Below are 27,278 nucleotides of genomic sequence, written 5' to 3' on the forward strand. Positions count from 1 at the left end.
CCAGAATTGCCAAAGCAATCCTGAGAAGAAAGAATAGAGCTGTAGGCATAACCCGCCCAGCCTTTAGACAATACTGCAGTGCTACAGTAATCAAAAAAGTGTGGTATTGGCACAGAAACAGGCATATGGATCAGTGGAACAGAACAGAGAGCCCAGAAATAAATCCACACACCTACGGTCAATTAATCTTTGACAAAGGAGGCAAGAATATACAATGGAGAAAAGATAGCCTCTTCAGAAAGCTGTGTAGGGAAAGCTGGACAGCCACACGTAAATCAATGAAGTTAGAATACTCTCTCACACCATACACAAAAATAAACTCAAAATGGGTTAAAGACAAATATAAGATGTGACACCATTAAACTCCTAGAAGAGAATACAGGCAAAACATTCTCTGACATAAATTGTACCAGTGTTTTCTTAGGTCAGTCTCTATCAAGACAAAGGAAATAAAAGCAAAAATAAACAAATGGGACTTAATCAAACAAGTTTTGCCCAGCAAAGGAAACAATAAAGAAAATGAAAAGACAACCTATAGAATGGGAGAAAGTATTTGCAAATGATGTGACCAACAAGGGCTCAATTTCCAAAATATACAAACAGTCATACAACTCAGTAACAAAAAAACAACCTATTCAAAAAATAGGCAGAAGACCTAAATAGACATTTCTCCAAAGAGGACATACAGATGGCCAACAGGCACATGAAAAGATGCTCAACATCGCTAATTGTTAGAGAAATGTAAATCAAAACTATAATGAAGTATCACCTCACAGCAGTCAGAATGGCTGTCATCAAGAAGTCTACAAATAATAAATGCTGGAGAGGGTGTGGAGAAAAGGGAACCCTTCCACACTGTTGGTTGGAATGTAAATTGGTGCAGCCACTATGGAGAACAGTATGGAGGTTGCTTAAAAAACTAAAAATAGAGCTACCATATGACCCCGCAATCCTATTCCTGGGCATATATCCAGAGAAAACCATTAATTTGAAAGGATGCATGCACCCCAATGTTCATAGCAGCACTCTTTACAATAGCCAAGACATGGAAGCAACCTAAGTGTCCATCAACAGATGAATGGATGAAGAAGACATGGTATATATTATATAATGGAATGTTACTTAGCCATAAAGAAGAATGAAATATTGCCATTTGCAGCAACATGGATATATGTAGAAATTATCATACTAAGTAAAGTAAGCCTGACAGTGATAGACAAATATTATGGTATCACTTATGTGGAATCTAAAAGAATGATACAAATAAACTTATTTACAAAACAGAAACTGACTCAAAGACATAGAAAACAAACTTATGATTACAAAAGAGGAAAGGCTGGAGGGATAAATTAGGAGTTTGGGATTAGCAGATACAAACTACTTATATGTATATGAAATAAACAACAAGGTCTTACTGTATAGCACAAGGAACTATATTCAATATCTTGTAATAGCCTATAATGGAAAAGAATCTGAAAAAGAATATATGTATGTATATATAAATCACTTTGCTGTACACCTGAAACTAATGTAATATTATAAATCAACTATACTTCAGTTAAAAAAAAAAACAATTTAAGAGCCATTTTTCAATAGCATGGCTTGGTGGTTTTTTCTTCTGTGTATTAGGTTCAACATCAACCAATTAGTTCAAGAAAATAAAAGATCTAATAATTGATGATATTCCAAAAAGGCAAAAAAAAAAAAAAAACAAAGACTTAAATATTAGACCTGAAGCCCCTGCAATCCTAAAAGAAAACATAGGTGGTAAACCCCTTGACATGAGTCTGGGTGATAATTTTTTGGATTTGAAACTTTTTTTGGTTTTTATTTTTTTTAAATTTTATTTATTTATTTATTATTTTTTGGGGGGTACACTAAGCTCAATCATCTGTTTTTATACACATATCTCCATATTCCCTCCCTCCCTCGACTCCCCCCTGGATTTGAAACTTAAAGCAAAGACAGCAAGAGAAGAAATAAACAAGTGGAACTACATTAAACTAAAAAGCTTCTGCACATCAAAGAAACCGTTGAGAAAATGTAAGGTAACCTACTAAATGGGAAAAAAATATTTGCAAATTATATATCCTAAAGGGGTTTATATCCAAGATACATAAAGAACTCACACAACTCAACAGCAAAAACCCAAACAATCTAAAAAACAGGCGAGGATCTGAACAGACATTCTTCCAAAGACATACAAATAGCTAACAGACAAATGAAAAGATGATAACATCACTAATCATCAGGGAAATGCAAATCAAAACCACAATGAGCTGTCACCTCATACCTGTAGAGAGACTGTTATCAAGCAGACAAGATATAGCAAATATTGGTGAGGATGTGGAGAAAAGGGAATCCTTGTGCACTGTTTGTAAGAATGTAAATTGGTGCAGCTTCTACAGAAAACAGTATGGCAGTTTCTCAGAAAGTTAATAGAACTGCCATATGATCTAGCAGTTCCACTTCTAAGCATTTATCCAAAAAAATGAAAACACTAGCTCAAAAATATGTACCCTCATGTTCATTGTGGAATTATTTAAAATAGCCAAGACGGGGATGCAACCTAAGTGTCCACTGGTGGATGAATGGATCAAGAAAACGAATGGATAAAAAATACTATTCAACCATAAAAAAAGGAGGAAATCTTGCCATTTGTGACAACATGGATGGACCTAGAGGGTATTATGCTAAATGAAATAAATCAGGTAAAAGACAAATAGCATAGCATATCACTTATATGTGGAATCTAAAACAAAATGAAACAAAACAAAAAACCCACCATCTCACAGATACAGAGAACAGATTGGTGGTTGTCAGGGGTAGAGGGGGATTGAGGGTGGTTGAAATGGGTAAAGAGAGTCAAAAAGTACAAACTTACAGTACTAAAGTCATGAGGATGTAATATATATACAGCATGGCACCTATACTTGATAATATCGTATTGCATATTTGAAAGTTCCTAAGAAAGAAAATCTTAAAAGTTCTCATCACAGGAAAAATCTTTCTGCAACTATGTATGGTGACAGATGTTCACTAGACTTATCATTTAGCAGTATGTACAAATATTGAATTATGTTGTACACCCAAAACTAATATAATGTATGTCAATTATACCTCAATTAAAAAAAAAAAAGCTAGTGTATTCACTCTGACAAGGGTAGCATCAAGCATTCATGCATATTTTACCAATTGTTTTTCTTTTTTTTTTTTAAATCGAGTGATTCATTATGTGTGAAATGCCATTTCATCTTTGAAATGGAGGTTGTTTTGACTCATAACCCAAGGGTCTCCAACCTCCAGTACCAGTCTGTGGCCTGTTAGGAACTGGGCCATACAGCAGGAGGTGAGCAGTGGGTGAGCAGGCAAAGCTTCATCTGTATTTATAGCCACTCCCCATTGCTCACATTACGGCCTGAGCTGTGCCTCCTGACAATTCAGCAGTGGCATTAGATTCTCATAGGAGTGTGAACCCTACTGTGAACTGCGCATGCAATGGATCTAGGTTGCATGTTCCTTACAAGAATCTAATGCCTGATGATCTGAGGTGGAGCTGAGGCAGTCAGGCTGGGGAGCAGCTGCAAATACAGATTATCATTAGCAGAGAGGTCTGACTGCACAGAGACCATAATAAATCAGTTGCATGCAGACTCATATCAAAACCTATCAGTGAGTGGCAAGTGACAATTAAGCTGCATCTGGTGGCAGGCTTTATAGTGGCAAGTGAGTTGATGTACTTCAATTGTACAGCTGCATCTGGTGCAGGCTTTAAGTCAGAATCTGACACTTATTTTAGTCCGTGCATGGCCTGTCCATTATTTTATTTACCACGTCCATCCATGCCTCTTCCCTGCACTGTGCACTTGTCTCAGTCACAGTTTTGGGAAGCCCACGAGCTAACCCTAGCCAAAATGAGTAAAAAACAAACGTCGCTGGAGAGCTTCTTTTTGGAAAGGGGGAAAGCCCCAATAATGAGACAGCAGAAGACTCTAAGACTGCCAACAAAAAGAAAGCTGCATTTAAAAGAAAATAGCAAGAGTCCTACTTAAATCAGGGGTTCATTGCAACAGGTGATTCACGTTCTCCAAGCCTGCTCTGTATAATATGTGATGACCAGCTATCCAGCAAATCCATGAAACCTTCAAAACTGTTTCGCCACATGGAGACCAAGCACCCTGCATTAAAAGACAAGCCTTTGGAGTTTTTCAAAAGAAAAAAAATGTGAACACGAAGAACAGAAGCAATTATTGAAGGCCACCACTTCATCAAATATGTCTGCACTAAGAGGATCATTCTTAGTGGCCTACCACATTGCTAAAGCTAAGAAGCTCTTTACTGTTGAAGAGTTGATCCTGCCTACTGCTAAGGACATTTGTTGTGAACTTATAGGAGAAGCTGCTGTTCAAAAGGTGGCATGTGTTCCTCTTTCAGCTAGCACTATAATGATATGAATTGATGAAATAGCAGAGGGTACTGAGGCACAATTGTTAGGATTAATGAGTCACCATGGTGTGCAGTCAGGTTGACAAGTCTCCCAATGTTGAGAGCAAGGCAACAATGCTTGTTTTTGTGCAATATATTTTTCAGGAGGATGTGCATGAAGATATATTATGTGCACTTTTGTCGCCAACCAACACCACAGCTACAGAACTATTCATGTCTTTGAATGATTACGTATCAGGAAAACTGAATTGGTCATTTTGTGTCAGTATATGCACAGACAGAGTGGCTGCCATGACTGGACAGCTTTTTGGTTTCATTACTCGGGTCAAAGAGGTCACTTCTGAATGTGAGTCTACGCACTGTGTCATCCATAGAGAAATGCTGGCTAGCAGAAAAATGTCACCTGAACATAACAACGTTGTGTCACTGTCTCCCATCACCCCCACGTGGGACCATCTAGTTGCAGGATGTGATTAAAATTATCAACCACATTAAAGTATGTGTCCTTAACTTATGTCTGTTCACACAGCTCTGTGAGGAGATGGACACAGAGCACACACGTCTTCTCTTATACACAGAAGTTGAGATGGCTTTCTAAAGGTAGATCACTGGCCAGAGTTTTTGAGTTATGAGAGCTGCTCTAGAGATTTCTTTTAGAAAAACAGTCATCACTGGCAGCACATTTCAGTGACACAGAATGGGTCACAAAACTTGCTTACCTGTGTGATATAGTCAACCTGCTCAACAAACTCAATCTGTCACTTCAGGCGAGAATGACAACTGTGTTCAACTCGGCAGATAAAGTAGCTGCATTCAAAGCCAGACTGGAATTATGGGGGCAACAAGTGAACATTGAGATTTTTGACATGTTTCAAACATTATCAGAGATTTTGAAAGAGACTGAGCCAGGGCCTTTTTTCTCTCAGCTGGTGCATTATCACCTATCTCAGCTTTCAGAAGAGTTTGAGCACTACTTCCCAACCACAAAAGACCCCCGAACTGGGAAGGAATGGATCTGAGACCCATTTGTGAGTAAGCCAGGTGAATCGACTTTGTCTGTGCTAGAAGGGGATCAACTGCTTGAGATCGCAAATGACAGTGGCCTTAAAAGTACGTCTGAGACAACTTCAAATCTCCATAGATTCTGGATTAAAGTCAAGGTGGAATATCCTGAGATTGCCACAAAAGCACTGAAAAGCCTGCTTCCATTTCCAATATGCTATCTTAGTGAAGCAGGGTTTTCTGCAGTGACAGCAACCAAAACAAGATGACAGAGTAGACCGGACATAAGCAGCATACTTCAGGTGTCACTGTCACCGATCACCCCCAGATGGGACCATCTAGTTGCAGGAAAACAAGCTCAGGGTCCCACTGATTCTGCATTATGGTGAGTTGTATAATTATTTCATTATGTATTACAATAATCATCCCGAAACCACTCCCCACCCCCACCCCCCAGTTCAGTGGAAAACTGTCTTCCATGAAACCAGTCCCTGGTGCTAAAATGGTTGGGGACCACTATCATAACCTATAATTTGGTTAATTTATTAAGTAGATTACTTAATTAGTCATAATTACATTTTTGGAATTGAATACTATTCATTTATTGAGTTTTTAAAAAAATATACAGTGGCAATTGAAGTGTTTAAAATTTACTATATTTGTTTCAATATTCAGAAATGAGGTCTGAAATTTTTTCTTTGTCATAATGTAATCCTTAGATTTCTGTGTTGTATTTGCTTCATCAAAAGATTTTGCAAGATTTCCTTCCTCTGCTCTGGCATGGTGTAAATATGATCTCTATTATCTATTACTTGGGTCTGAAAGAATTTTCCCTATGAAGCTGACTAGTATGTTTTTGGGTTATAGCTCTTTAGTAAATCTCAGTTTATTCCATGGCTCTTGGTCTCTTTTGTTTCTTTTGTTCAGTTTTTTCTATTGTTTCCTAGAATATGATCCATTTCATCCAAATTTTCAAGTGTATTTTCATAGTTTCACAGAGTACTTTTCTGTAATTCTTTTAATTTTTTTGTATATCTGCAGTTGTTTTCCTATTCTCATTTTTAATATTGTATATTTGTGTTTGAGTGATTAAATTTATTAGGTTATATAGTATTTTGAAATTTTTTTAAAGTGTTGAATTTATTTTCCTGTTTTTCTTTTCTCTAGTTCACTGCCCTCTGACTTTCCTCTGTCTTTGCCTTTCTTCTGCCTTCCTGGCATGTGTATTTTTCTTTTTCTGGATTCTGAAGATGAATGCTTAATTTTTGTATTCGTGGTATTTACTGTTTAGTAATATAAGTGTTTTATGCCAAGATTTATCTTCTGAACTCAGCTTTAGCTAGTATATAATGCTTCCATTATTTGTATTTTCAAGGTATGCAATTTCAGTTTTGATATCCTGTTTAGCATAGGAGAGTTTTTTGTTTTGTTTTTAACTTGTAAGTGGTTAAAGCTTCTTTTCCTACTAAAACTTTTATTTCTAGTTTTATTGCATTAGAGTATAGACTAGTTGGTTTTTGGAAACTTCATTGAAATTTTCTTTGTAGCCTAATATATGATTTGTCTTTTTCTTAATTATCTGTATTTGAAAATGAGGTACAGTCTTCACTTTTAGATAAAGAATTCATTACATATTAGTTCAACCTTATTAATTATATTATTCAGTTTCCATGTAGGCCTCTTTATTTATGTCTGTATGTTCTGTCATGAGCTGGATGTTCTTGAGTTAAAATTTCTGTTGATTTCTGTTTCCAGTGGTCATTGCCTTATATTTTCATGTTTTAAAGATGTATGTCCATTAAGTCTTTCTTATGGTTGGCACTGTTTATTGTTACAGAATGCTCAATGTCTTGATTAATATTTTTTCCCTGAACTTAACCTTTTCATGATATAAATTAATATTGTAAATTCTGTTTTCTTTTCATTGGCCAAGAGCTCTGGTTTGGGAATCAGATGGCTTGGTTTTGAAACTTAGCTCCAGCATTTTTTAGCTTTGTAATTTTGGGCAAATTACCTCTTTGCCTCAGTTACCTCATTTGTTAATGGGATATTATACCTCATAGGATTGTTGTAAGGGTTAAATTGGGTTAGTGCATTTGAAATACTAAAAGTAATGACTGACACATTGTCAGTAAGTAATTACTATTAATTATTTGCATTTACTAGCAGAGAGTTAAAGATAGGTGGATGTTTGGATATTGGCCATGGCACTCTTAATTCACAGCTGGAAAGGGGAACTTCAAATAGAAATGTCTTCCTCTTTCTTCCCACCTGTTTCCCATGGTTTTTACTTCTTAGTGTTTTTGTCTTTTGTCTTTCTGTTCTGATAAATCTTGCTTATTGTTGGAAATAATTAGCTTTGAGCCATTTATGTATATATTTTTGAGTTATCTGGCATACTTCTCTTTGTTAGGGAAAAATGACATGGTAAACCTGACAGCTTTTTAAAAAATATCTGATGGCCCGTTAAGGTGAGAGTAGCTTTTACTCTATATGAGTCCTTCCACTTTGATCACTTTTCTATCCCCCTCATTCAAATATGCAAAGCTGGTATTAGAGAAAGATTTCAGAACTTCTCATCTACCTCTTGTATTCTTTGAAGGGTAAGAAATGGAGTGGTTAGATTTTTAAATGAAATTCTGCATACTTCTGCTTTCTTTTCTCTAGACGATGTTTTTCTTTGATAGTTTATTGTTTTTAATTAATTTTCAAATTCTACAGTATGAAACATTTAAACATGCCAAAAAGTAAATAATGTAACTTTTTAATTTATTTTTCTTCATTTCATTAAGTTTGAGTGTATGGAGCTTTGTGATCCTACCTCTATGCCAGCATTTTTCCCTAGAAATTTTTTTTATATTTATTTTTAAGAAATAGATCTGGAATAAGTACTTAGTGTTTGACTTTAGCCAACATTTGATAAAGTTAACAACTCCAAACTAAAATATATAAATTCTATGCTATTGAATTTACAAATTTAATAAACTCTATCCTTTTCTTTCTTTCATGAAAGGAGCTTGGTTGGGGAGGACTTTAATCAAGGGAGTAGACGATATATCTCAAATAGTAATAGATATAAAAGAGAACTTTCAGTTTTACCACTCTGATCAGAAACTCATTTCCTGACCAAAAGTCATACTTGATACAGCTGTTTGGGTTTCCTGTGCCCTTGTTGAGGAGCTTCTGTTGAAGTTTATTTAAGAAGTGGTAGTTGCTGGAACAATTTTGGGCGGTGGTGGGGAGCTTTTCTTGAAATGGAAGCAAGTCTAAAGATTTGGCCATCTTGACCTCCTAGATTGCATTCCAAGGACCTAAATTGTTATTTTTATGGAGCTGGTCCCCAACTGGCTCTTGAGTAAGTTTATAAAGATTCTATCTTGTACAGGATAGTCTTTACTTTTTCTTTCAGCCATTAGCTAATTAAAAGACAGAGGACTGTATAATTCTAGAGTTGAACAATCCACATGATAGTAGTCATGGTCCAGATTTAGGTAGTAATATTTTTGGTTGCCAAAGGAATATACTCATCTGTACTGATGAAAAATTTAAATCCATAGCTAAAATATTTGCTGTGTTACTCAACAGTTTCAAGTACTATCTCTAAAATTACCAGAAACTCAATTATTAGTTTGTGATAGTTAATGTATTCATTTAAATCAAAAATAGAGGGTAAATAGCAAAGAGCCTTCCCCATACTCCTGTTGCCCATATACCCAGTTTTCTTCCCATTAGCAGAAACATTTAACAGGTAACAGAAACAACCTGTTTTCCTTTATCTCCTCCCTCACCTTTACCCCTAAACTAGCTCTAGGTAAAATTGTGAAATAGGTTGTATTTATTTGGAATAATCCTCTTACTCTATCTTCTTGACCTTTGTTATCTGGTACATTGGTTCTCAACCTTTTATATGTTAAAATCCATCAATTTTCTTTCAAAAATCCTGTAATAATAATAAACAGCATTTACTTAGAAAGACATTTATTAGAGACATTAAGCTTTTAAGAGTTTAAGAATTAGATTGTACTTAAGGGTGTAGTATGAGAAAGCAGCATGACTCAAGTTAATAACTTGGTATAAATTTTTGAATAAATAATTGGCATAGAACACATCATAGTGGTAGGAAACATTAGTATAAACCAAGTGAAAACAGTTTTTTGTGCTGTTGAAATTCTTAAAGCTTTTGGGAGATAACACTAGTACCTATTACAATGAGGAGCACATAAAATAATTCCTGTTAAGCTTCTAGCACAGTAAATAAGAGATAGTAGATGTTGATAAATGTTTCCTGCCTTTGTACTGGAATCTATAGTATTTTACTGTCAGCAGGTTTAAATATAATAATACTGAAATGAGTGGAGGCGATTACTAGTATCAATAATTGATTATGCAATTATGAACATTAAGTCTGGATTGGTAAGAAATGGCATAGAAATGGTGCAACTAACTCCAGGGCATGATAGGGCTCTGAAACTCAGTTAAACAATTCCTGGTAGATCAGGATGCATTCAGTCAGAAGTAGCTATTGTTTTCCACTGTGCAGTCTTACACATAAGAAATGGTACTTCAGATTTATAGGTCCAAGTATGGGAGCGTGGACTTATATTGCTACAGACACTCCTACTCCCTTTATCATTACTTAAGTATCCCATTGATGATATTCATGCCATCATCAGTTGAGCACTATTAGTTTTTATGATTTCAGAATGGTATGGAAATATTTTTGGTAGATATCTAGTAGTCACCTATGTTGCTGATTTTTTGTCAGGTATGAGAGATTAAAAAACATTAAAAGCTGTTAAGAAACAATAAAAGTAATTTATCTGTTGGATAATACTGAGGCAGCTATAATCCAGTGCAATCGTTAAATGTATTTTTTAAAGTGTTTGGAAATATCGCTTTTGAAAAAGTAAAATTGCTTTCCTATTTTTACAAGTGGAATCAGTTTTTTGAAACCCAGCCACCAAAGCAAATTGTATTTTTAAAAACTGTAACACTAAAGAATGAATGTTTCAGTACTCTCTAAAAACTGAAAATTAGATCTCATCATTTGGTTTTAAATTTATCCACAATAATAGTGATAGAACATGTCAGAATGGATATTATTAAGTGTAAATACCAAGAAATAAATTGAAATATTGTTGATACTTTTAATTCCTCATATGACCATCTCCTATCAGTTAAAGCAGAAACTGGTTGTTTATCAAGATTCTATTTAATAACTGTTTCTGTAAGAAGCCAGAGAATAGTATTTCTGAAATACAGTTTATTTTATGTTACATTAGTTCCTTTGTTAACTGTTCTCAGAATGACTTGAGAAACTTGACTGGATGGATTATTAATACCCAGTGCCTCCTACTCTTTTCTATTATATTACTTGACTAGTGCCTCTGTGTGACTTGAAACTTGGCAAGAAAAACATGACAGAAAATATCAATTATTTTTGAGAAAATACAAACAGTGCTTGCGACTTTCAGGTTCAGCAATACATGGCTTTTTTTTAAATGGAAAAATGAGATTGATTTATAATTTCCTCTTTGACATAAATATTTTAATAGCAGTTTTATTGAGATATAATTCATATACCATACAGTTCATCTATTTAGAGTGTACAGTTCATGGTTCTTAATATATTCAGAGTTGTGCAGCCATTGCCATAGTCAATTTTAGGATGTTTCTATCCCTCTGAAAAGAAACCAGCTGTGCCCATTAGCAATCACGCACTGTTCCCCTCCAGTCTTCTTTTCCTCAGCCATAAGCACCCAGTAGTCTAATTTTTGCCTCTCTACACTTGCATATTCTGAACATTTCATATCAATGGACTCATAAAATTTGTCACTTTTTGTTTCTGGCTTTTTTCATTTAGTATAGTATTTTTAAGTTTCATCCATGTGGTAGCATGGTATCAGTACTTCATTCCTTTGTATTGCCAAATAATATTTCATGGTATGGACATACTACAGTTTATTTGTACATTCGTGAGTTGGTGAACTGCTATGAACATTTGCATACAAGTTTGTGTTTACCTGTGTTTTCATTTCTCTAGGAATTGCTGGATCATATGGTAGTTCTATGTTTAACTTTTTAAGGAAAACATTTTTACAGATATTTTTCCCTCCATACAATTAAAGTACAACATGAAAGGCATATCCAAAGTGAAGTATAATTTCCTGTCAATATTCTCATCAATAACTTTCCACTAATATTTCTAGGTGTTGGACATTTCAGTTACCTTCAGTTTCAGTTACTCTAAACACTTAAATATTTCAGCTTTTCTAAAGCCTCCAACTCCATTCCCATAGCCAGTGATAAACTACATAATAGGCACTTGCAGTTGTGAGAGAACCCCAACCCCCTAGTTGAAGGAAAGCCTGACTAGTGAAAAATATTTTATGTGATTTATACTAACATCTTAACATGTAAGAAATCTGTCTTCCAAGATAGATTTGAGGTTTGCATCTAAAGTTAGAATTTTTGTAATTCTGTGTTGGGCTTTCTCAGAGTAAATATACATCCACACTTACCGAGTCTATTACATAGCTATCTTATTTTTTTTAAATCCTGCTTCTAATTTTGAAACAGCAGTCATTGCAGAAGATTTGGAAAATACCAAAAATCACAAAATAAGTTGCTTATAACTGTAAATATCCAGACAGCCATTTTTAGCATTTTGATGCATATCCTCTTATATTTTGATAATTTACATTTAAAAAATAAATAAAAATTTTAAAATTACAGACCATTTTAAAAATAGAGTTCATATGATACTATAGGTAGTGTTTTGTAACCTTTTTAATAAATCATAACATTTACTCATGCCACTAAGTATTCCTAAACATGATTTTAAGTCTTTTTTTAACCTTGATTTTTCTCAGCTGGAAAAAAAAAACAAATGATATACTATAGAATTATCTACAATTCTTACCACTATTTATATTTTGAAATCTCTCTTTGAAGTCTTTTTCGCTTTGTGTCTATTCGCTTACTAAAGTGGGATTATAGTCCATGTAGTGTGGTTTTTCTGTATTATAAGAATGTGCCACGATTTTTCTTGCCTCTGTTGATAGGCATTTATTTCCAGTGCTTCTCTTGGTATACATCTCAGGTTAATTCTTAGAAATAGATCTACTGTGAATATTCTTAAGATTTGGGGCACATTTATGATTGCTTTTTCTCAAATTAACAGTTCTTACAGAGTAAGGCAAATACTTTTATCATGTCTAGCACAGATGCAATAGTTGATTTCTGTGGTATTTCCTGTTTTTAAAAATTGCAATCCAGAGATTTACCACCAACACCCTCTCTCCCCCTCACCTTGAGATCTGGAAACAGAAATATAACTTTTTAACTCTTCTGAGTAAGTTCCCTAGTTAATAATCTAGAAAATCACAAATCATCACCTCACAGACTTTCATTCAGTTGTGTATTGAACACTTCGGAGGCCTAAAGAGACATGGATTTTATACATTTTACTTAAATACTCAGGCATATCTTAGTCCTTGCTGGAGACTACTGTTTAATGTTCCTTGGTAAAGAGAAATTTCTCTCTAGCAACATAACTTTTTACATGGCCGCAGACAATATTTACATTAGCTTATGTTAATTTCAAAAGATGTAATTATATGCAATTGATGTTATACTTATTAATGGAAAATAGCTTATAAGAAAAATGAGCAAGTATATTAGAACACAGATTGCTGGGCCTTATCTTAGAATTCCAGATTAAGTCATGCTGTTGAGTGTGAGAATTCGCATTTCTAAGGTGTTCTCAGATGGTGCTGACGCTGCTCGTCCAGGGACCACACTTTGAGAGTGATCTCACAGAAAGAGCACAGAAGTTAGTGCGTAGCTGGATCGCAATGAAAAAACTTGAGTGTGTAACTGCTATCACTGAATTCCTAAAGTTTTTTTCAGGTGAACGCTTCCTTTTCTACCCTCCTTGTTAACTGGGGAGAGGCAATTTATGTTCATATCTGGTTATAAAACGACATATATACTGTTACCAGAAAAGCAAAACATAATATTTGAATCGCAGTCTTTTTGTGCCCCTTTTTAATGCTTCATTAGGATAGTCTTTTCAAAATGATCTTTTAAAAGTTTTTAAAAAGTTAAAAAAAATTTTATTAGTCAAAAGCAAATCAAATCTCTAAAAGACAAACCTATAAATAATGGTCTCTCATTATTTTTTTTTAAGAACTTTTATTGAGATACAGTTAACAGACAATAAACAGCATATATTTAGAGTGTTCAATTTGGTATCCCAATCTCCCAATTCATTCCCCCCCAACCCTCCCCACTTTCCCCACTTGGTGTCCATGTGTTTGTTCTCTACATCTGTGTCTTTATTTCTGCCTTGCATTTCCTCTTTCATAGTTGTTAGCATTTGCCTTATGTATTGAGGTGCTCCTATATTGGGTGCATATATATTTATCATTGTTATCTCCTCTTCTTGGATGGATCCCTTGATCTTTATGTAATGTCCTTTCTGGTCTCTTGTAACATTTTTTATTTTAAAGTCTATTTTATCTGATATGAGTATTGCTACTCCAGCTTTATTTTGATTTTCATTTGCATGGAATATCTTTTTCCATCCCCTCACTTTCAGTCTGTATGTGTCCCTAGGTCTGAAGTGGGTCTCTTGTAGACAGCATATATATGGGTCTTGTTTTTGTATCCATTCAGCCAGTCTGTGTCTTCTGGTTGGTGCATTTAGTCCATTTACATTCAAGGTAATTGTCAATATGTATGTTCCTATTACCATTTTCTTAATTGTTTTGTTGTTGTTTTTGTAGGTCCTTTTCTTCTCTTATGTTTCCTGCTTAGAGAAGTTCCTTTAGCATTTGTTGTAGGGCTGGTTTGGTGGTGCTGAATTCTCTTAGCTGTTGCTTATCTGTAAAGCTTTTGATTTCTCCATCGAATCTGAATGAGATCCTTGCTAGGTAGAGTATTCTTGGTTGTAGGTTCTTCCCTTTCATCACTTGAAATATATCATGCCACTCCCTTCTGGCTTGCAGAGTTTCTGCTGAGAAATCAGCTGTTACCCTTATGGGAGTTCCCTTGTATGTTATTTGTTGTTTTTCCCTTGTTGCTTTTAATAACATTTCTCTGTCTTTAATTTTTGTCAACTTGACTAATATATGGCTTGGTGTGTTTCTCCTTGGATTTATCCTGCCTGGGACTCTCTGAGCTTCCTGGACTTGGGTAGCTATTTCCTTTCCCATGTTAGGGAAGTTTTCAACTATAATCTCTTTCAATATTTTCTCAGGTCCTTTCTCTCTCTCATCTCCTTCTGGGACCCCAATAATGTGAATGTTGGTGCGTTTAACATTGTCCCAGAGGTCTCTTAGGCTGTCTTCAGTTCTTTTCATTCTTTTTTCCTTATTCTTTTCTGCATCAGTGATTATCACCATTCTGTCTTTCAGGTCACTTATTTGCCCTTCTGCCTCAGCTAATCTGCTATTGGTTCCTTCTAGTGTATTTTTCATTTCAGTTATTGTGTTGCATATCTCTGTTTGTTTGCTCTTTAATTCGTCTAGGTCTTTGGTAAACTTTTTGATCTTTGCATCCAGTCTTTTTTCAAAGTCCTGGATCATCTTCACCATCATTATTCTGAATTCTTTTTCTGGAAGGGTGCCTATCTCCTCTTCATTTAGTTGTTTTTCTGGGGCTTTATCCTGTCCCTTCATCTGGTACAAAGTCCTCTGCTCTTTCATTTTCTCTCTCTTTCTGTGGCTGTGATTTTCAGTTCCACAAGACAAAATACTGCTGATACTGCTTGATTCTGCTGTCTGCCCTCTTGTGGAGGAAGCTATCTAGGAGCCTCCTTTGTGCTTCCTGATGGGAGGGACTGATGCTGGGTAGGGCTGGGTGGGTGGAGCTCAGTAAAGCTTTAATCTGATTTGGTGGGCAGAGCTCAGTAAAACTTTAATCTGCTTGTCTGCTAATGGGTGGGGCTGTGTTCACATCTTGTTGGTTGTTTGGCCTGAGGCCACCTAGTGCTGGAGCCCACAGGCTCTTTGGTGGGGCTAATGGCAGACTCTGGGAGGGCTCACACCAATAAGCACTTCCCAAAACCCCTGCTGCCAGTGCCCCTGCCTCCTCAGTGAGCCACAGCTGCCCCCCACCTCAGCAGGCAACCCTCCAACACCAGCAGGTAGGTCTGGTTCAGTCTCCTATGGGGTCACTGCTCCTTCCCCCTGGGTCCTGGTGAGCACATTTTTTTGTGTGCCCTCCAAGAGTGGCGTCTCTGTTTCCACAAGTCCTGTGGAGGTCCTGCAATCAAATCCCGCTGGCTTTCAGAGTCTGATTCTCTGGGGATTCCTCCTCCTGTTGCTGGACTCCCAGGTTAGGAAGCCTGATGTGGGGCTCAGAACCCTCACTTTAGCGGGTGGACTTCTGCAGTATAACTGTTCTCCAGTTTGTGAGTCAGTCACCCACCCAGCATTTATGGGATTTGATTTTAACGCGATTGCGCCCCTCCTACCGTCTCATTGTGGCTTCTCCTTTGTCTCTGGATGTGGGGTGTCTTTTTTGGTGAGTTCCAGTGTCTTTCTGTTGATGATTGTTCATTAGTTAGTTGTAATTCTGGTGCTCTTGCAAGAGGGAGTGAGCGCACATCCTCCTACTCCACCATCTTAATCCTATCTCCATTATCTATTTTTTAAACTTTTCTGTAACTTAAAATCAGACTATAATCTTAATTATTAATGTAATTATTGATTTTTCATGTAATTCCATTTCATTTCCTGCCAGGTTTATCAGTACCTTAATATTAAGGATCATCTATTTAAGTACAGTAAAATAATTAGCAGTCAGCAATCATATTCCCATAATAGATTATAAACTATAATAAATTTCAAGGCTAAGGGTGAACCATACAAAAAATAGATTTTAAAGTTTTACATAGGATTTAAGTAAGTTTTAAATAAGATTAAGGTAATTTTGTGAAGTGATTAGTTTTTTGTCTTGTGGGGTTTTTTTGGAACTGACTCTAGGCTCTTGCATATTGAAAAAGAATATTTTCTTTCTAGGAGTTAGTTTGACCTGTTTTGAAATTGGTAAAGAAGGAAAGCATATTTGCCCTTGCTACTCTGTGAATAAAGATATAAATAACAAAAGTACCTATTGTCCACATCTGATAAAGGACTCATCCAAAATATACAAACAACTCTTAAATCTCAACAATATGAAAACAACCTGATTAAAAAATGGGCCAAAGACCTTAACAGACATCTCACTAAAGAAGACATTCTCATTGCAAACAAGCATATGAAAAGATGTTCCATGCTTTGTGTCATTAGAGAAATGCCAGTTAAAACAAGATACCTCTATACATATATTAGAATGGCCAAAATCCAATACGCTGACAACACCACATGCTGACCAGAATGCAGAGCAGCAGGGACTGTTATATGTTGCTGGTGGGACTAGGAAGTGGTATAGCCACTTTGGAAGACCGTTTGGCAGTTTCTTACAAAACTAAATATACTCTTACCTTACAGTCCGGCATTCATGTTCCTTGGTACTTACCCAAAGGAGTTGAAAACTTATGTTCACACAAAAACCTGCATACGGATATTTACAGCAGCTTTATTCATAATTGCCAAACTTGGAAGCAACCAAGATATCCTTTGATAGGTGAATGGATGAATAAAGTGTGGTACATCCAGACAAGAGTATATTATTCAGCACTAAGGACATGGAGGAACCTTAAATGTGATATTACTAAGTGAAAGAAGTGACTCTGAAAAGGCAACCTACTGGATGATTCCAACTACCTGACATTCTGGAAAAGGCAAAACTATGAAAAGAGTAAAAAGATCAGTGGTTGTCAAGAGTTTGGAGATGGTAAGGAACGAACAGGCAGAGCACAGAGGATTTTTAGGGTGATGAAAATACTCTGTATGTTACTATAATGATGGATATATGTCATTATACATTTGTCCAAACCCATAGAATGCACAACACCAAGTGTGAACCCTAATGTAAACTATGGACTCTGGGTGATAATGATGTGTCAGTGTACATTCATCAGTTGTAACAAACGTACCACTCTGGTGAAGGATGGTGGTGCATGTGTGGGGGTGAGTGGTATATGGAAAATCTCTGTAATGTCCTCTCAGTTTGGCTATGAACCCAAAACTGCCCTTTAAAAATCGTCTTAACAAGTGTGTACTCCTGTGCAGTAGGACTGTTTTCTGTTTATTTCACTCAGAGAAGAGGCATTCATCACACAGGAAACCAGACTAGGAGCATGGGCCTGGGGGTTGGAGGAAAAGCTTCAAAGCTTCATGGGCTGGACTTTGGATAATTCTGTGAGGTGAAAATTAAATAATGGCCTCTTCTACCTATAGGTATCCTTTTCATGTAGAGGGGATTTTTGTTTGTTTGGTTGGTTGGTTGGTTTTTTGTTTTTTGTTTTTGTTTGCCAAACACCTTTTTGTCTACAGGCTTAGAAATAGACTTTGGTTCTGCATTACTCAAGAGTATGAAGGGTTCATTTTCTCTTCCCTTGTAGTTTAAGTGGAGGCAGCTAGAAAGGAAGAATCCCTTTAAGTATGATGGCTGAAGAGCAAGCTATTATATATAATACCAATTTATTGAGGATTATATTTCCTTCCAAGCTGTCTGTAGATGATGTTTATAAGGGTAAAATAAGTGTTCTGAGGTCATATAAGTAAGAGAAAGTAAAGCAGGTTTTTAAAAAAGTGTGTGTGTATGTGTGTATTTGAGTTTTGAAATGCTAATTGCATTGTACATTGAGTACAGGAGTATAGTATGTAATATTTCCCAAATTTATTTGACCATAGAATTCTTTTGTCATGTATTTTTTACTAATATCCACGAGCAGTATTATATGCAGCACAGTTCATAAAATTCTACTCTAGGTTAATGGCTGGAATATCAGGCCAGTTGGAAGGAATCACTTGCTAATATGAAAGCAAAGAACTTTTGCTACTTTACAGTGTTCTAATTTGAATGGTAAAACATTTCTCAAATACTCATATTTAACAAATTGGATACAAATTAATTCATCCTCTGTGACTTCACAAGCATGAGCTTTAAATAGACTTGAAGACCAAGTAGCCATCTTTGGTTTTGCTTTGACTAAAATAACTTTTTAAAAATCAATGATTAAATGTATAAAACACTGCTCTCGATAGAACTTTCTGCAGTGGTGGAAATGTGCTATATCTGTGCTGTTCTGTATGGCAGCCAGTAACCACTAGCTACTGTGGTTACTGAGCATTTTAAATGTGCAAGTGAGATTAAGAGACTGAATTTTTTATTTATATTTTATTTTATTTTCATTAATTTAAATTTAAATTATTACACGTGGCTAGTAGCAGTTGTTTTGGACAATGCAGTCTTTAGAATATATTTGTGTATATATGCAACTAAAATGAAATTATTCTTTGGGGAGTATTTTTTGGAAAAGTTGAAACTATCAGGAATATACTTTATATGCATGTAATTTTATAGCCACATGACTGAAAGGATTCTTCCAGTGGTTTTGTATTTTTAAAAAAACATATATTTTACTAGATAGATTTTAGGAACATAGGTATTCTTTTGTAGTTAGTTTTTATGTATTTCTTTTGTATAACCAATATTGCATTCTGAAATAATCACATAGGTTTCACATTCAGTTTTTAAGAAAAGAATGACAATAGGAAGAAAGAAGATACTCTGAGATGAGAGACCTTCAGTTTAGTTTCATTTGCCACTGGTGTGCTTGGCAGAATTAAGGCATTTGCAGAATTTTTGTGGCTATTGATTTATCTCTAAGTTGGAGATACTGTTTATGTAAATATCCTTTGAAAAAGTTAGAGCTATACAAAATGAAAGTAGTGTTATGTTATTGTTAAAAAATTATGGAACATGCCAGAAATTTGACTCATTTTCTGTGAATATACATTTGAGTTTTAAACATTGTGATCCTTAATCATTTGATTTTTGATGAGAGTAATGCCTGTGCTTGTTAGAAAGTTAAAAAATATTAAGGCACGGGGAGGGTGGGGGGGACTTGAGGGGGGGGAGTCGAGGAAGGGAGGGAATACGGGGATATGTGTATTAAAACAGATGATTGAACTTGGTGTACCCCCCCAAAAAAAAATATTAAGGCATATAAATTTTCAAAATAAAAGTTTGACTAAAACAAATTATCATAATTGAATAATTTTAGCATAAATTATTAAAGATATGACTACTTGGGATTATTTTCAGAGTAGTTTTCCTTGTCTGAGATTAGGAAATTTTAATAACTAAATAGTTATTTGCAAGCATTTTATTTAATATATTAATACCTTTTATCTTTGCACTTGCCAACTGAGTAAAATATTTTACTCAATATTATGAGTAAATAGTTCCACTTTAGTATTTGAACTGTTTAAGCAGTTTGTGTGTATTTTTATTCAACTAGCATTCAATTGTTATTGGTTTTATTTTGGAGTATTATTACTTTTAAGAGGTGGTAATTAATTGGCTTGGTGCTTTGTGATGACCTAGTGGGATGGGATGGGGAGGGTGGGAGGGAGGCTCAAGAGGGAGGGGATATGGGTATATATGTAAAAATATAGCTGATTTACTTTGTTGTACAGTAGAAACTAACACAACATTGTAAAGCAATTATACTCCAATAAAGATATATAAAAAAAGATTCTTAAAAAAAGAGGTAGTAATTATTTAAAGCATTGTCCACAAGCATTCTGAATTGTACAGAACTCATGGCTTCTTCATAAGAAGCTGTGTGTTAGTGTTATGTAGAATCACAGGTGCAGCCTCAATACAAATGATGAATGTAATAAAAAATAATTTTTGAAGTCATATATATTTATATTGAATTGGCCAAAAAGTTTGTTTGGGTTTTTCCATAAGCTGTTACAGAAAAACCAGAACAAAATTTTTGGTCAACCCAGTATTTATATACGATAACCATTACCCTTTGTCTGTCTTAAAATAGTGGTTTTAATGTTCCCTAAGTTGCATTATACTAAGAGTCTCTCATATATTAAGGATGATAGTTCAGTATTTTTTATTTTTAATATAACTACTAAATGATCTTACTATTTGGCATTAAGTGTTTTGTGGTTGTTTGGATGTAGTGTCTATTATGGGTTAAATCATTGAAAATGAGGTTTTAGGTAAAAGCAATTCTGTTTTCTGACGTAGCTTTTTTTTTTTTTTTTTTTAAGAAGCATTGCTTTAAATTATAGTCAGTTTAGCTTAATGTTTTAGTATTTTTTTATAACGCATTTTTATCGTAACTATATTCTTATATAAAGATGCTTGATGTTTTTCAAAAAAACAGTATTCTTTTTTGTTTGTGTTTTTCCTTCACATCTTTATTGGAGTGTAATTGCTTTACAATGTTGTGCCAGTTTCTGCTGTACTACAAAGTGTATCAGCTGTATTTACACATATATCCCCATATCCCCTCTCTCTGAAGCCTCCCTCTCACCCTCCCTATCTCACCCCTCTAGGTCTTCACCAAGCATCGAGTTGATCTCCCTGTGCTATGCAGCAGCTTCCCACTAGCCATCAGTTTTACATTTGGCAGTGTATATATGTCAGTGCTACTCTCACTTCGTTCCAACCTCTCCCCTCCCCCATGTCCTCAAGTCCATTCTCTATGTCTGCATCTTTATTTTTGCCCTACCACTGGGTTCATCAGTACCTTTTTTTTCAAAAAAGGATGCTATTGTTAACACTCTCTTTCCTGAGTATAGAAAGAGTAGTACATTCAGCCCTTTACCTAACTAGGTATTTGACATGTAGGTCATCTGTAACCCCACTGCTTCTGAGTACATTCTGTTAATCTTACTTCTGTTTTATTTAGTAAAATATCAATTCATAATTATTTGCCTATTCTCTTTAAAAACACCAATATGAATATTTCACAGTTCTCTTTGAATTTGAAAACTTTAAGTTATTAATGTTGATGTAAAAAACCAAATGTTTTGAATATTACTCAGAGACATCTTAGATTGATCATATCTAATTCAGAATAATACACATTTCACAGGGTCATGACAGTCTTAGCTTTAAAGGGATTTTAGTATTCAGTATAACTCCTTAATTGGTATGTGCTAAGATTTTGAAAAGTTTCATTTGCTGTGAGATTAAGGAATAGAGACAAAATTCTTTACTTTTTATTTTATTTACTTATTTTTTTAAAGACACCTAGCTGTTGGGCAGAAGAAGGCACAGAAAAGAGATCACATCAGCGTTCCGCATCATGGGGGAGTGCTGATCAGCTAAAAGAGGTAAGTTACTTCTGTTTTCAGTCTATATTCTGCTTTAGTCCTAGCAAATTATCTTAACTATTTCCCAAATATAATGGTACTTCCTGTATTTGTGATAAACTTATCTCTCTCAGAGTTTTAAGGGTTGCCTTCCACATTTTGGTCAACAATTCTGAGTTTACATTATTTGTACCCTTCATATTCTTTATAAATATTTCTTATGTATCCACTCAGCTTTTGCCTTTACAGAATAAAGTCTGATTTGATGTAATTTTGCCTTGTTCATTTCAGTTATTTTTTGTTCCCACTTTACCTTTTTTGTTTTTGAGTTACAGCAACTAGAACTATAGATCAGAGTTTTTACAAAGGTAGGATAGTGTTTTTTGCTTCTTATAATTTTTTAATATCCAGCATATTGTTGCCCTTTGAGACTCAATAGTACAGTGGAATCCATGTCTTTGAGAAATAGTTTTTATAACCCATTCCGTTATTTGTTACGAATAACCTAATTATGAAAATTTTATATATTAATATATTTTTGATTATTTATCCTGTAGTGTTATCTTTTATCCATCTAAATTCTTTTATTTGCTTTTATAAAATTACAGAAACTTCAAGTTGAAAGGTCATCTAGTCCATCTTCTATATAAACACTCCATAGAAAATGTTCATCTAGTCTGTTACAGTCATTCTCAGTGAGAAAAGCTCATCAATTTGCAAGAGAACCAAACCAGTTCGGTTGTCTCAGCTTAAGTTGTTAAAATAGTTTATTTTGTACTATAATGAACTCAAAATTATACCCCTAAGTTTTGACTCTGCCCTCTGTATCAATATTGAATAAGTCTAATTTAAATATTTGAAAGGCTTGCAATATGTTATTTTCCTCCAGGGTAAATATTGACATTTCTCTCAAATATATTTCATATGCCATAGTTTCCATACCTCTTAGTAGCATTTTCATGTACTATAGGTTATCAGTATTTCTCATATAGTGTGGTGCCTGAACTGAATAGATACAGTAGTCTATTAGCATGATTTTGCTTATGATTGTATTACATTTTTAGTAACTTCTTATATTATTGATGTAGAGAAATCCTCAACTCCTATCTATGGTACACATATGCACAAAATCAGTTTTTCTCAACAGCAACAATAAAGAAAGAAAGCTGAGTCTAATATATCTAGTCTAAAATAGGTACATATCTATTTATATGCATAAAATATTGAGTAATATTGAATAAAAAGTAAATTTGCTCTTTTTTCTCAGAGGTAACACAATCTCAAAGTTACAGCCAAGATTTGGTATAGTTGCACTTTGGACTACAGCAATACATGATATACACTATTAAAAAAGGAATGGCTGACATGACTGAGTGAGAGATTTAATTACTCTCCTCACAAAGCAATCATAAATCAAAACAAATTCAGCACTCTGGAAATCAACCAAATAAATTGAGAAGTTTTATTCATAACAAGTACTGAACTCAGGGTAAGAATAACACAAGTTTGTGGTGTTCTTACCTGGTGCTATGCCTCTTTGCCTATTCCTCATCCCCAACTTTATTGGTGTGGCATTTCAGCCAGGATGGGGTAGGCCTTAAAAACCGGAAGCTTTGCTGCCCCTGCTGGAGAGAAAACACTTGATAAGGGAGTGTTACAGATTAAAATAGTGATCTTAGTTGCAAACAAATAGGGAGGACCAGTGGCTCTGCTAGTCTGAGACTGTGGTCTAATGTGTGGCAAGCAGCAGAGTCATGGAATAGCAGGATTTTATAGAGAGTTCTAGGAGGTAAGACAATCTTGGGGGCTTAATAAGTTCACGACATATCCCAGGTTGACTGGAGGCTATAGACAGGCATAGCAGAATATCAAGTGGGCCTAAGTCACCCATGTATCACTGGTTAGTGGAGCCTAAGAATATATGGAAAGGAGATCAAACAGTAGTAATAAAATCTGAGGCCAACTTGTAAAAAGCCCAGACTTTGAATGCACTCCTCATTCCACACACAAATCCTCATTCAAATACACACACATCCTGAGAGTGGAAGCTTTACTGGATTGAGATGTTTGAGTAAAATCTCTGAATAGTTTTTGGCTAAATAGTAAGGTAACACTGGAGACCAGCTTTAAAATGTCTTAAGCCAGTCTTAAAAAGAAAACTGGGGGCGGGGCGGGGGGGAGATGGAGTTGAGATATCAGTGACCACACATTGTGGGGAAAACAGACTTTTAGTCCATCAACCACCCTCAGAGGAAATCAGAATCTAGAGTTGCTCCAATACGTTATCTAAAATGTTCAACATTCAACAACAAATTTAGAGATATGCAAAGAAACAAGAAAAGATGACCCACAGTTAAGGAAAAAAAAAAAAGTCAGTAGAAACTGTGTCTGAGTATCTCCATATGTTGGATTTAGCAGACTAAAACATCAAAGGAGCTATTATAAGTATGTTCAAAGAACTAAAGAAGACCATGTTTAAAGCATTAAAGGAAAGTAGGACAATAGTGACTCAGTGAATAAAGAATTTCCACATAGATGTAATTATTATTAAAAATATACAAACAAAAACTCTAGAGTTAAAAAGTATAGTAACTAAAATGAAAAATTCACTAGATGAGTTTGATAGAAGATTTAAGATGGCAGAAGTATCACTGAATTTGAATATAGGCCAATAGAATTTATATACTCTGAAAGAGCAGAGAGAAAAAGATTGAAAAAAGTCTAAAGAACCTCAGAGGCCTGTGGGGAAACATTAAGTTCATACATACACACATAATGGGAGACTGAGGAGAGGAGAGGAGAGGAGAGGGGAGGGGAGGGGTGTTAAAAAAAATATCTGAAGAAATAATGGCAGAAAACCTTCCAGATTTGATGGAAAAACAATCTATAGATTCAAGAAGCTCAACAAACCCCAAGTAGGAAAACACAGAGAGCTGCACATAGACACATCATAGTTAAACTGTTGAAAGCCGAAGGAAAAGAGAAAATCTTGAAAAGAACTCTTTACACATAGGGGACCAATAATACCATTAGTGGCTGATTTTTTTCATCAGAAACAGTGGAAACCATAAAGCATGACATATTCAAAGTGCTAAAAGACAGTGGTTAAGAATCTGTCTGCCAATGCAGGGGACATGGGTTTGAGCCCTGGTCCAGGAAGATCCCACATGCCATGGAGCAACTAAGCGCGTGCACCACAACTACTGAGCCAGCACTGTAGAGCCTGCGAGCCACAACTATGGAGCCCGTGTCTTGCAACTACTGAAGCCCATGCGCCTAGAGCTCATGCTCTGCAACAAGAGAAGCCACCACAATGTGGAGCCTGTGCACCGCAATGAAGAGTTGCCCCCACTCACTGCAACTACAAAAAGCCTGCGTCCAGCAGTGAAGACCCAACACAGCCAATAAAGAAAAATAAATAAATTTATTTTTTTAAAAAAAATGCTAAAAGAAAAAATATCAACCAAGTATTCTATATTCAGAAAAACTAGTCTTTTAAAATAAAGGTGAAATGAAGTATTCCTAGATAAAGATTGAGAGAATTTCCTGCTTCTAGACTGTCTTACAAGAAATACTGAAGATACTGACTCCAATTTAATTCAAGTCGATAGGAAGAATTTGAAGAGTGTTGGGTATGGCAAATATGTGGGTAAATATAAAACAGTCTATACATACATTTCTCTCATTTTTCTACATATTTAAAACACATAAGATTATATAAAATAATTATAACACTTATGTTGGGTTTATAACATATTCATTAAATATATATAACAATAATAACGTAAAAGAGAACAAGGGAAAAGACATATTTTGGAGTATAGTTTCTATTTTACTGGAATTAAATATTTTGAAGTAAATTATAATAAATGAAAATTCATGTTATAATCCCTACAGTAGTTACTAACAAAATAACTCTGAAAGAATAGAAAATAAAAAATAACAGAAATGGATTAATATGATATAATAAAAATATCACAAAGCAGTAAAGGAGGAAGAGAGGCATAAAAAAGATGGGACACAAGTAGAAAAATAGCAAAATGGCAGGACATAAATCCAGTTATTAAAATAATTACATTAAATGTGAATGGAGTGAACACCTTATTCAAAAGGCAGAGATTGTCAAACTGGATAAAAAAGCAACACTCAGCCATGCTGTCTATAGGAAACACATGTTAGATTCAAAACCACAAATAGGTTGAAAGTAAAAAGATGGGGAAGGATACACAATGAAAACAGTAATGATAAGAAAACTTATTAAGACAAAATAGACTTTAAGACAAGTGTTACTGAAGACAAATAGAGACATTTCATAATGATTTAAAGGTCAATACCTTCAGGAAGATATAGCAGTCAAAAACTGCATGTATATCTAACAACAGTCTCAAAATGCATGAAGCAAAACTGGAAGGAGAAATTCAGTTTCTTTAATTGGGGATTTCAACAGCCTATTCTCAATACTTGAAAGAACTACTAAATAGGTAGAAAATCAGCAAGGAGGTAGAAAAGTTGAGCAATATCATCAGTCAACTTGACCTAACTGACATTCATAGAAAAAACTACCCACTGACTGCAGAATACACATTCTTTTCAAACATGTGTGAAACATTTTCTGAGTTAGATCATGTAGTGGGCCATAAAACAAGTCTCAGTATGTTACAAAACACTGAAGTCATATAACAGAAAAAATCTTTTACAAACCCAAATATTTGTCAATTAAAGAACACTTACCTAATACCACAAAGGAAATTTTAAAGATTTAAATAAATGAAAGCAAAAAGACAACTTAGAATTTATGTGTACAGATAAAGTAATTCTTTAAGGAAAACTTACATGTGGCGTGTGTATATAAGAAAAAAAAATTCTCAAATCACACCTAAGCTTCCATCTTTAGAAACTAGACAAAGAAGAGGAAACCAGATGAGAAGCAAGCAGAGGAGGAAGTGATAAAGACTATAGCAAAACCAGTGAAAGAGAAAGAAAAATTCTAGACAAAAGTGAATGAAACTAAAAGTTGGTTCTCTGAAAAGACCAACAAAGTTGACAATCGTTTAGCTAGACTGACCCAAGGGAAAAAAAAGACACAAATTACCAAAATCAGCAGTGAAAGGGGTGACAGTACTACCAACCTTACAGAACTTAAAAGTATTATAAAGGAATATTATAAACAAATTTATGGTCATCAATTTAGAAAATAAGACGAAATGGATAAAATTCTAGCAAGACACAAATTACTAGAAAGAAACAAATTACCAAAACTGATTTAAGAACAAACTCATAGAAAATATGAGTAGACATGTAACAAGTAAATAAATTGAATGAGAAATTAAATATCTTCACACAAGACAATCCCAGGGTTGGATTTGGTGAAGTCTATCAAATATTCAAAGAAGAAACGATATTAATCCTTCACAAACTCTTTCAGAAAATGAAAGAGAAGGGAGCACTTCCCAATTCATTTTATCAGTCCAGAGTTATCTGATTTCAAAGGCAGGCAGAGATATTAACATTTCAGATCACATTCTCTCTTGAACCTAGATGCAAAAATCCTTAACAAAATATTAGCAAACCAAATCCAGCAACTTATAT

The 27,278-nt window shown here is 34.8% G+C and overlaps 1 protein-coding gene across 2 annotated transcripts in view; it reads left to right on the plus strand.

Moving 5' to 3' along the window:
* Positions 1 to 27,278, plus strand: part of GLCCI1 (glucocorticoid induced 1) — a 106,676-nt gene that overhangs the window by 39,625 nt on the left and 39,773 nt on the right. For both annotated transcript variants that reach the window (XM_057733280.1, XM_057733281.1), the window contains exon 3: positions 21,624 to 21,710. In XM_057733280.1, the coding sequence (XP_057589263.1) occupies positions 21,624 to 21,710 (87 nt within the window). The remainder of the gene's footprint in view (positions 1 to 21,623; positions 21,711 to 27,278) is intronic.

This window comes from Hippopotamus amphibius, chromosome 4 (genome assembly GCF_030028045.1).
Source record: "Hippopotamus amphibius kiboko isolate mHipAmp2 chromosome 4, mHipAmp2.hap2, whole genome shotgun sequence".
NCBI lineage: Eukaryota > Metazoa > Chordata > Mammalia > Artiodactyla > Hippopotamidae > Hippopotamus > Hippopotamus amphibius.